We start from the raw sequence: 12,025 nt of genomic DNA on the forward strand, positions 1-12,025 counted from the left end.
TCAATGTGTTACTGTATTCTACCCTGTAATGTAAGTCTCAGTGTGTTACTGTATTTTATACTGTAATGTAAGTCTCAATGTGTTACTGTATTCTAGCCTGTAATGTAAGTCTCAGTGTGTTACTGTATTCTACCCTATAATGTAAGTTGCAGTGTGTTACTGTATTCTACCCTATAATGTAAGTCTCAGTGTGTTACTGAATTCTACCCTGTAATATGTCTCAATGTGTTACTGTATTCTACCCTGTAATGTAAGTCTCAGTGTGTTACTGTATTCTACCCTGTAATGTAAGTCTCAGTGTGTTACTGTATTCTACCCTGTAATGTAAGTCTCAGTGTGTTACTGTATTCTACCCTATAATGTAAGTCTCAGTGTGTTACTGTATTCTACCCTATAATGTAAGTCTCAGTGTGTTACTGTATTCTACCCTATAATGTAAGTCTCATTGTGTTACTGTATTCTACCCTATAATGTAAGTCTCAGTGTGTTACTGTATTCTACCCTATAATGTAAGTCTCAGTGTGTTACTGTAATCTACCCTGTAATATAAGTCTCAATGTGTTACTTTATTCTACCCTGTAATGTAAGTCTCAGTGTGTTACTGAATTCTACCCTGTAATATAAGTCTCAATGTGTTACTGTATTCTAGCCTGTAATGTAAGTCTCAGTGTGTTACTGTATTCTACCCTATAATGTAAGTTGCAGTGTGTTACTGTATTCTACCCTATAATGTAAGTTGCAGTGTGTTACTGTATTCTATCCTATAATGTAATTCTCAGTGTGTTACTGTATTCTACCCTATAATGTAAGTCTCAGTGTGTTACTGTATTCTACCCTATAATGTAAGTCTCAGTGTGTTACTGTATTCTACCCTATAATGTAAGTCTCAGTGTGTTACTGTATTCTACCCTATAATGTAAGTCTCAGTGTGTTACTGTATTCTACCCTGTAATGTAAGTCTCATTGTGTTACTGTATTCTACCCTATAATGTAAGTCTCATTGTGTTACTGTATTCTACCCTATAATGTAAGTCTCAGTGTGTTACTGTATTCTACCCTGTAATGTAAGTCTCAGTGTGTTACTCTATTCTACCCTATAATGTAAGTCTCAGTGTGTTACTGTATTCTACCCTATAATGTAAATCTCAGTGTGTTACTTTATTCTACCCTGTAATGTAAGTCTCAATGTGTTACTTTATTCTACCCTGTAATGTAAGTCTCAGTGTGTTACTGAATTCTACCCTGTAATATAAGTCTCAATGTGTTACTGTATTCTACCCTGTAATATAATTCTCAGTGTGTTACTGTATTTTATCCTGTAATGTAAGTCTCAGTGTGTTACTGTAATCTACCCTATAATGTAAGTCTCAGTGTGTTACTCTATTCTACCCTATAATGTAAGTCTCAGTGTGTTACTGTATTCTACCCTATAATGTAAGTCTCAGTGTGTTACTGTAATCTACCCTGTAATGTAAGTCTCAGTGTGTTACTGTATTCTATCCTGTAATGTAAGTCTCAATGTGTTACTGTATTCTATTCTGTAATGCAAGTCTCAGTGTGTTACTGTATTCTACCCTATAATGTAAGTTGCAGTGTGTTACTGTAATCTACCCTATAATGTAAGTCTCAATGTGTTACTTTATTCTACCCTGTAATGTAATTCTCAGTGTGTTACTGAATTCTACCCTGTAATATAAGTCTCAATGTGTTACTGTATTCTACCCTGTAATGTAAGTCTCAGTGTGTTACTGTATTTTATACTGTAATGTAAGTCTCAATGTGTTACTGTATTCTAGCCTGTAATGTAAGTCTCAGTGTGTTACTGTATTCTACCCTATAATGTAAGTTGCAGTGTGTTACTGTATTCTACCCTATAATGTAAGTTGCAGTGTGTTACTGTATTCTATCCTATAATGTAATTCTCAGTGTGTTACTGTATTCTACCCTGTAATGTAAGTCTCAGTGTGTTACTGTATTCTACCCTGTAATGTAAGTCTCAGTGTGTTACTGTATTCTACCCTATAATGTAAGTCTCAGTGTGTTACTGTATTCTACCCTATAATGTAAGTCTCAGTGTGTTACTGTATTCTACCCTATAATGTAAGTCTCATTGTGTTACTGTATTCTACCCTATAATGTAAGTCTCAGTGTGTTACTGTATTCTACCCTATAATGTAAGTCTCAGTGTGTTACTGTAATCTACCCTGTAATATAAGTCTCAATGTGTTACTTTATTCTACCCTGTAATGTAAGTCTCAGTGTGTTACTGAATTCTACCCTATAATGTAAGTCTCAGTGTGTTACTCTATTCTACCCTATAATGTAAGTCTCAGTGTGTTACTGTATTCTACCCTATAATGTAAGTCTCAGTGTGTTACTGTAATCTACCCTGTAATGTAAGTCTCAGTGTGTTACTGTATTCTATCCTGTAATGTAAGTCTCAATGTGTTACTGTATTCTAGCCTGTAATGCAAGTCTCAGTGTGTTACTGTATTCTACCCTATAATGTAAGTTGCAGTGTGTTACTGTAATCTACCCTATAATGTAAGTTGCAGTGTGTTACTGTATTCTATCCTATAATGTAATTCTCAGTGTGTTACTGAATTCTACCCTGTAATATAAGTCTCAATGTGTTACTGTATTCTACCCTATAATGTAAGTCTCAGTGTGTTACTGTAATCTACCCTGTAATGTAAGTCTCAGTGTGTTACTGTATTCTACCCTGTAATGTAAGTCTCAGTGTGTTACTGTATTCTACCCTATAATGTAAGTCTCAGTGTGTTACTGTATTCTACCCTATAATGTAAGTCTCAGTGTGTTACTGTATTCTACCCTATAATGTAAGTCTCATTGTGTTACTGTATTCTACCCTATAATGTAAGTCTCAGTGTGTTACTGTATTCTACCCTATAATGTAAGTCTCAGTGTGTTACTGTATTCTACCCTATAATGTAAGTCTCAGTGTGTTACTGTATTCTACCCTATAATGTAAGTCTCAGTGTGTTACTGTAATCTACCCTGTAATGTAAGTCTCAGTGTTACTGTATTCTACCCTGTAATGTAAGTCTCAGTGTGTTACTGTATTCTACCCTTTAATATAAGTCTCAATGTGTTACTGTATTCTACCCTGTAATATAAGTCTCAATGTGTTACTGTAATCTACCCTGTAATATAAGTCTCAATGTGTTACTTTATTCTACCCTGTAATGTAAGTCTCAATGTGTTACTTTACTCTACCCTGTAATGTAAGTCTCAGTGTGTTACTGAATTCTACCCTGTAATATAAGTCTCAATGTGTTACTGTATTCTACCCTGTAATATAATTCTCAGTGTGTTACTCTATTCTACCCTATAATGTAAGTCTCAGTGTGTTACTGTATTCTACCCTATAATGTAAGTCTCAGTGTGTTACTGTATTCTACCCTATAATGTAAGTCTCAGTGTGTTACTGTAATCTACCCTGTAATGTAAGTCTCAGTGTGTTACTGTATTCTATCCTGTAATGTAAGTCTCAGTGTGTTACTGTATTCTATCATGTAATGTAAGTACAATTTCTATCTTTCTTTTTAACTTTCTTTTTATCTCTCTCAATATTCTGTCTCATGATACCACTGAACACGTCAGTGAAATTGCAAATTCACTGTTTCCAACTGGGGTTATTCTCTCGCTCTCTCTGTTCTCTCTTTCTATTCTTTGTTCTCTCTCTCTATTCCACCCACACACACACACTTTTGAGTCTGAAAGAAAGTGCTTGCATTCACACTTTCTTTGATTGTTTGCATATTCATAGTCTATGCATCACCGAGGTAACATATTCATAGTCTATGCATCACCGAGGTAACATATCCCTTCCGAGCTTCATCTGGTTGTGCTTCTTGTTTGTGTTTCTTGAACACGAGCTGACGATGTCATTTTGGCATCCATGATTAGATTTCTGTCAGACTCACTTTGTCAAAGAGTGAAAGAAGAGGGCAAATAAAATAGTTTTCAGAAAGTTTTGTCACTAAAGTGGTATCTTATTTCTCCCCACAACCCCACAGCAGTAAGAGAGTAACATTTTTTTAAATTAATGTTTTTAACGGTCAATATTTCTGTGGGTGAATTAGCAATACTCATCAAATGAAGCACTTCTAGACCAGAGGTTAAAACGAAGTGTCCTAGAGGATTCATAGACAGGCACCACTGGACTGGCACTCAGAAAGGAGAGGACTTTAAATGTGTTTGGGGGGAAAAGCAAACGCTGTTCACAAACCAAATCCACTTGGTAGGAGCACGTGTTTGAGCCGCAGATGGTAAGCAGTGGAGGAGGGGGGGGGGGGGGGGGGTGAGGAGGAGGAGGAGGGGGGGGGGGGTGAGGAGGAGGAGGAGGGGGGGGGGTGAGGAGGAGGAGGAGGGGGGGGGGGGTGAGGAGGAGGAGGAGGGGGGGGGGTGAGGAGGAGGAGGAGGGGGGGGGGGGTGAGGAGGAGGAGGAGGGGGGGGGGTGAGGAGGAGGAGGAGGGGGGGGGGTGAGGAGGAGGAGGAGGGGTGGGGGGGTGAGGAGGAGGAGGAGGGGGGGGGTGAGGAGGAGGAGGAGGGTAGAGGGTGGGAGGAGGAGGAGGAGGAGGGTAGAGGGTGGGAGGAGGAGGAGGAGGAGGGGGGGGGGGGTGAGGAGGAGGAGGAGGGTAGAGGGTGGGAGGAGGAGGAGGAGGAGGGTAGAGGGTGGGAGGAGGAGGAGGGGGGGGGGTGAGGAGGAGGAGGAGGGTAGAGGGTGGGAGGAGGAGGAGGGGGGGTGAGGAGGAGGAGGGGGGGGGGGTGGTGAGGAGGAGGAGGGGGGGGTGAGGAGGAGGAGGGGGGGGGGGGGTGAGGAGGAGGAGGAGGGGGGGGGTGTGAGGAGGAGGAGGAGGGTAGAGGGTGGGAGGAGGAGGAGGAGGAGGGGGGGGGGTGAGGAGGAGGAGGAGGGGGGGGGGGGGAGGAGGAGGAGGAGGGGGGGGGTGGGAGGAGGAGGAGGAGGGTAGAGGGTGGGAGGAGGAGGAGGAGGAGGGGGGGGGGGTGAGGAGGAGGAGGAGGGTAGAGGGTGGGAGGAGGAGGAGGGGGGGGTGAGGAGGAGGAGGGGGGGGGGGGGTGAGGAGGAGGAGGAGGAGGGTAGAGGGTGGGAGGAGGAGGAGGAGGAGGGTAGAGGGTGGGAGGAGGAGGAGGAGGGGGGGGGGGTGAGGAGGAGGAGGAGGGTAGAGGGTGGGAGGAGGTGTCAGTAACGTATAACCCTTGACATCTAACCCCTAGGGGTCAAGTGCTCCAATGTAGATAATGTGTGTAAATGACCACAACAGGCTCATTTACACATACTAACATTAGATAGAAATACAGTGGCATGCGAAAGTATTCACCCCCCTTGGCATTTTGTTGCCTTACACCCTGGAATTAAAATATATTTTTGAGGGGTTTGTATCATTTGATTTATACAACATGCCTACCACTTTGAAGATGCAAAGGGCTTCATAGCAAAGGGGGTGAATACATATGCACACACCACTTTTCAGTTTAAATTTTTTTTAAATTTCACTTCACCAATTTGGACTATTTTGTGTATGTCCATTACATGAAATCCAGATACAACCTGAAATATAAGTTGATTTTTAAGGCAACAAAATAGGAAAAATGCCAAGGGGGGTGAATAATTTTGCAAGGCACAGTACCCTGAATGAACAGCTCTTCCCGGTAGAACAGATTGCAGCTCAGTGAGACCTAACCTGTGATATTAAAGGTTTGATGGAAGTGAAAAGTACATGTTTTAGTCCCCTCTCTGGGTCGAATTAGTCTAATTCCTTTAATGTATCTCTCTCCTTATTCTGGAGACATAACTATCCCACTGGGAACACATTGGTTGAATTAGTATTGTTTTCACCAACGTGGAATAGACGTGGAATTATGTGCCCAGATGGGATCTCTGCTGTTTTATGCAGGAATTCCAAATCATTTCTTTAGGTGGAATCTCAGGGAATAAACCTCTATTTTTATGAATAGTCCTGCTCGTCTCTCTCCATTGAATTGCAATATAAATGTTCTCTTTTTGCCCCAAGGCGACGATTCACCTTCCCAGTCTCTCTCTTTCTCTCGCCTACCCTCAGAAAGATCTTTCTGTGACTTTAACCTCGCTGCATATATATTTTAATCATATGCTGTGTCAACGTTCTGTGAGAATTCAAGGGACACACAAGGCAGGAGGGGTATGGCTCTGGGAGAATAGGACATGATCTATGAAGAGGAGAACTCATTTCAGCCTATCTGAAGTGAGCTTAGTCTCTCTCTTACTCTTTTGTCACCTCTCTCTCTCTCCTCTCTCCTCTCTATCTCCCCCCACCTCTATCGCTCTCCCCCTCTCTCATTCTTCCCCATCTCTCTCTTCTCCTCTCTCTCTCGCTCCCCAGACCCCCTCTCTCTCTTTCCTTCCCACCACTCTCTCTCCCTCCCTTCCTTGATCTCTCTCTCTGTCTGTATCCCACTCTCTCTGTTGCTCCCTCCTTCTCTCTCTCTTTCTCTCTCCTCATGTCTTTGAATGGCCTTATCATTGCATCGTTGTGATTTAAGCTAAACCTGAATGATTGTGTTTCTGGTGCTTCACTTTTAGCTGTTAATGCATTACAATAGTCTAATCTGAACGTGAGTCCCAGGCTCAGTTTGAGGGGTTAAAGTGTTTATTCAACAGGATGGAAATAGGAGAAGTATCAGTGAAGAAATGGAAGAGGAATAGTGTTAGTGTTTCTATAATGAATGAGGTCTATTTTGGTGGTACCATCCCCATTACATTCAGTCTTCACAATGTGCTGGAGATGTTCTGCCAACACGGTGTATCAGTTGAACTGGAACGTCTGGGTTAACAAACCTATTGCCTTTTCTTCTTTCTTACCTTTTTACATTTTTCTCTTTATAACAATGTTTTCTTTCTAAGCTATATACTGTAGTCAGCCACGGTCTTGTGTTTTCTAGTCCAGACCTGTTTGTGAAGTAAGAGGAATTGAATTGAAGTTTGAATAAATGATTATTCGATTTGTGTACCGGTCGTCATATTTTTCCTCCTCCTCGGATGAGGAGAGGCGAGAAGGATTGGACCAAAATGCAGCGTAGGTGGAATACATGATGATTTTAATAATAATAACGAAGACGAAAATATACTTGAACAAACTACAAAACAATAAACAAAGTCAACAGACCTGAACAAACGAACTTACATAACACGAAGAACGCACGAACAGGAACAGACTAACCAAACGAACGAAAACGAAACAGTCCCGTGTGGTACGACAGACACAGACACAGGAAAACACCCACCCACAATCCCCAACACAAAACAAGCCACCTATATATGATTCTCAATCAGGGACAACGATTGACAGCTGTCTCTGATTGAGAACCATATTAGGCTGGACACAGAAACAGACTAACTAGACACACAACATAGAATTCCCACCCAGCTCACGTCCTGACCAACACTAAACAAGCAAAACACATAAGAACTCTGGTCAGGACGTTACAATTTGGAATGACAGGGATGCTGAAATAAATGTAATCTGTCTGGATGAATCATGTTTGGCATAAAACTCTAGCTTTTTATGTAAGCGGCCATTGTGCACTAGGGGGCTATAGAAGAACGTTGTCAAGTGATTCAAGTTGATTGGTTTGCTTACTACACAGTCATAGAAAGCTATAAGATATGGAGCATGAATATTCATATTCATTCTGAATATTTATTTTTGACAGTCCATTTAGCAAATGCTAATTTTATGGGTGAAATATTATACGTTAGCTATTAATGCTCTTCCAACCAAGACTGAAAGTTCTGAAACAATGTTTTGACTGTTAGGCCCATTGTTAAGTTTCATATCGTTTTGCGATTCAATTTGACAATATGCAGCTCGAACAAGGTACATTTTGTCTTTCAGATTGGTGTTCCCCAATGGTCTGTCCAGTGAATACTCTCTAGTGACCACCTTCCGGCTGAGGAAAACCACCAAGAAAGACCGCTGGTATCTGTGGCAGATATTCGACCAGACGGGAGGTACCCAGGTAGGTCAGAGTGGCCACTATAAGGATATTCATGATGTCTGGATGTATAGCATTGAAGTGGGTTTGGATCTATATTGATTTATTGGTTGGTTGATTGACTGATCAGTCGATCGCTCACTCACTCTGCCAGTTCGCCCGGCAGGTCGGTCGGTCCATCGGCTGGTTGGCTGGTAGGTTGGCTGGTAGGTCGGTTGGCCGGTAGGTCGGTTGGCTGGTAGGTCGGTTGGCCGGTAGGTCAGTCAAGTCGGTTGGCCGTGTGGTCAGTAGGTCGGTCTGTCGGTTGGTTAACCATTGGTTCATTGATCAACGTTTTCATGCCATGACTGATGCCTGTATGACCCTGATGGTAATGAATGGAAGGTAACACTTTACCGGCAGGTATAAAGCTTTATAACTTGTTATGAGACGATATAATGTCTTACAATCTCCTCCGGCTCTACCTTCAGGTGTCTGTAGTGTTGGACGGTGCCAAACGAGCAGTGGAGTTCTCAGCCCGGGGCCTTCTGAAGAACAGCCTCCACTACACCTTTAAGAGCCGAGACCTGCACACCCTGTTTGACCGCCAGTGGCACAAGCTGGGTGTGGCGGTCCAAAGCAGCATCGTCTCCGTTTACATGGACTGTAAACTAATAGAGAGGAGGCTGACAGACGAGAAGGATGAAATCGACCCCAGCGGATATACACTGATTACAACCCGGGTGGAGGATGGACGGCCTGTAGATGTACGTTTAGGCCTAAAGCCACAATCTGGAAATATAACCGTGCTGAAATTCATAGACGGATGAAATGACTGACAGTCCATGAGATCGACATAATAGTTTTAAACATACAGTAATTATATATGTTTGCCCTCAAGGGCAATGTCTAGAAGGGTCCCAGCAAACCGGGAACATTCCCAGAACATTAGCTAAGATTCCCATTAAGTTCTAGTTAGGGTTTTATCTAACAGTAGGATGATAACATCCCTTTTGACAACAAAATATTTTATTTTTCAATAATATTTTTAATTAATTATCGTTGGAATATTCTCCTAACATTCATATATTTTGTGCACAACACCTGTAACAATCATCACAGAACATTCCCCAGTAGTTCTCATTAGGCTTCCAGGTAATGTAATAACACAGTGTACCAGTAATGTTTTCCCAGCAAACCAAAATTGGTTCTGTGAAAGTTCCCAGAACATTCGTTAGGTTGTCGCAAATGTTCTTGTTACATAAAAACGGTCCATTCATGGTGATGAATGTTTAACATTTGCCTGATGTTGCGAGAGCATTCCTACAACACATTTAATCTGTTCGTTAAAGGTTCCCAGATTGTTTCATTAGGTTGTGGGAACAGTCTGGTGGGATCATTGTGGGTACATCACAAAATATATGTTCCCAAAACACCAAAACTGTCCAGTTATGTGGATGATTCTACAATATTTATTTTAGGGTACAAAACACATTCACCTGATGTTACAAGGATGATCCCAGGTGGTAAGGGTAGGCAACAACACATCTGCCACACTGATCCTCAACACGGGGAACCCTCAGGGGTGCATGCTTAGTCCCCTCCTGTACTCCCTGTTCACCCAAGACTGTATGGCCATGCACGATTACAAAACCATCATCATGGCAATGGCGCCAGAGGGGATGGCTGCCATTTTACAGGCTTCTAACCAACTGTGCTATTTTGTGTGTTTTTTCGCGTTGTTTGTAACTTATTTTGCACATAATGTTGCTGCTAACGTCTCTTATGACTGAAAATAGCTTTTGGATATCAGAACAGTGATTTCCTAACTTGAACTGGACGAAGATTTTTTCTTTAATAAGTCCGACGCGAAGGATATACTGCTTCTCCGATACCGGGCCCAAATCCCTGTCATTCGCGTGAAGAAAAGACGGAAATACAGGGGGCGGAAATCGGGGTGCCATGTGATTAACCCACCTCTACCATCCATTCTGTTGTCCAACATGCAGTCACTGGAGAATAAACTGGATAATCTCCGCTCGAGACATCACTGGAGAATACACGGGATAATCTCCGCTCGAGACTATCCTACCAACGGGACATTAAAAACTGTAATATCTTATGTTTCACCGAGTCGTGGCTGGACCACAACACAGATTTTATACAGGGTTGGGTTTTCCATGCATCGTCAGGATAGAACAGATACGTCTGGTAAGATGGGGTGGTGTCTAAGATGGGGTGTGTCTATTTGTCAATAACAGCTGGTGCGCAATGTCTAATATTAAAGAAGTCTCAAGGCATTGCTCGCCTGAGGGAGAGTACCTAATGATAAGCTGTAGACCACACTATCTACCAAGAGAGTGTTCATCTATATTTTCCGTAGCTATCTATTTACAACAACAAACCAATGCAGGCACTAAGACGCACTCAACAAACTGTAAAAGGCTATAAGCAAACAAGAAAATGCTCATCTAGAAGTGGCGCTCCTAGTGGCCGGGGACTTTAATGTAGGCAATCTTAAATCCGTTTTACCTCATTTCTACCATTATGTCACATGTGCAATCCGAAGAAAAAATACTCTAGACCACCTTTACTCCACACACAGAAACGTATACAAAGCTCTGCCTCGCCCCATTTGGCAAATCTGACCATAATTCTATTCTCCTGATTGCTGCTTACAAGCAAAACCTAAAGCAGGAAGTACCAGTGACTTGCTCAATACAGAAGTGGTCAGATGATGAAGATGCTACGCTACAGGACTGTTTTGCTAGCACAGACTGGAATATGTTCCGGGATTCATCCAATGGCATTGAGGAGTATACCATCTCAGTCACCGGATTCCTCAATAAGTGCATCAACGACGTCGTTCCCACAGTGTCAGTACATACATATCCCAACCAAAAGCCATGGATTACAGACAACATCCCCATGAGCTAAAGGCTAAAGCTGCTGCTTTCAAGGAGCGGGACACTAATCCAGACGCTTATGAGAAATCCTGCTTTGCCCTCAGACGAACCATCAAACAGGCAAATCGTGAATACAGGACTAAGATTGAATCCTACTACACCGGCTCTGATGCTTGTCGGATGTGGCAGAGATTGCAAACTATTACGGACTACAAAGGGAAACCCAGCCACGAGCTGCCCAGTGACACGAGCCTACCAGACTAGCTAAAAGCCTTTTATGCTCGCTTCAAGGCAAGCAACACTGAAGCATGCATGAGAGCACCAGCTGTTCTGGACAACTGTGTGATCACGTTGTCCATAGCCGATGTGAGCAAGACCCTTAAACAGGTCTTGCTCACATCGAAAGGCCAGGGGGCCAGATGGATTACCATGACGTGTACTCAGAGCATGCACAGACCAACTGGCAAGTGTCTTCACTGACATTTTCAACCTCTCCCTGACCGAGTCTGTAATACCTATATGTTTGAAGCAGACCACCATAGTGCCCAAGAAAGTGAGGGTAATCTGCCTAAATGACTACTGCCCTGTAGCACTCACGTCGATAGCCATGAAGTGTTTTGAAAGGCTGGTCATGGCTCACATCAACACCATCATCCCGGAAATCCTAGACCCACTCCAATTCGCGTACAGCCCCAACAGATCCACAGATGACGCAATCTCAATCGCACTCCACACCGCCCTTTCCCACCTGGAGAAAAGGAACACCTATGTGCGAATGTTGTTCATTGACTACAGCTCAGTGTTCAACACCATAGTTCCCACAAAGCTCATCACTAAGCTAAGGACCCTGGGACTAAACACCTCTCTCTGCAACTGGATCGTGGACTTCCTGACAGCCCGCCCCCAGGTGGTAAGGGTAGGCAACAACACATCTCCGATTCACATCGACGGGGCTGTAGTGGAGCGGGTCAAGAATTTGAAGTTCCCTGGTGTCCACATCACCAGCAAATGATGTAAAGTGTTACTTTCCAAATCATGGTCCAAACACACCACAACAGTCGTGAAGAGGGCACGACAACACCTTTTCCCCCTCAGGAGACGGAAAAGATTTGACATCGGTCCCC

The 12,025-nt window shown here is 43.0% G+C and overlaps 1 protein-coding gene across 1 annotated transcript in view; it reads left to right on the top strand.

The window, feature by feature from the left end:
• LOC129835906 (collagen alpha-1(XIX) chain) overlaps positions 1–12,025 on the top strand; it is a 154,655-nt gene that overhangs the window by 23,631 nt on the left and 118,999 nt on the right. Inside the window, exons 5-6 of the mRNA XM_055901613.1 lie at positions 7,917–8,040; positions 8,487–8,762. Of these exons, the coding sequence (XP_055757588.1) occupies positions 7,917–8,040; positions 8,487–8,762 (400 nt within the window). The remainder of the gene's footprint in view (positions 1–7,916; positions 8,041–8,486; positions 8,763–12,025) is intronic.

This window comes from Salvelinus fontinalis, chromosome 37 (genome assembly GCF_029448725.1).
Source record: "Salvelinus fontinalis isolate EN_2023a chromosome 37, ASM2944872v1, whole genome shotgun sequence".
Taxonomy (NCBI): Eukaryota; Metazoa; Chordata; class Actinopteri; order Salmoniformes; family Salmonidae; genus Salvelinus; species Salvelinus fontinalis.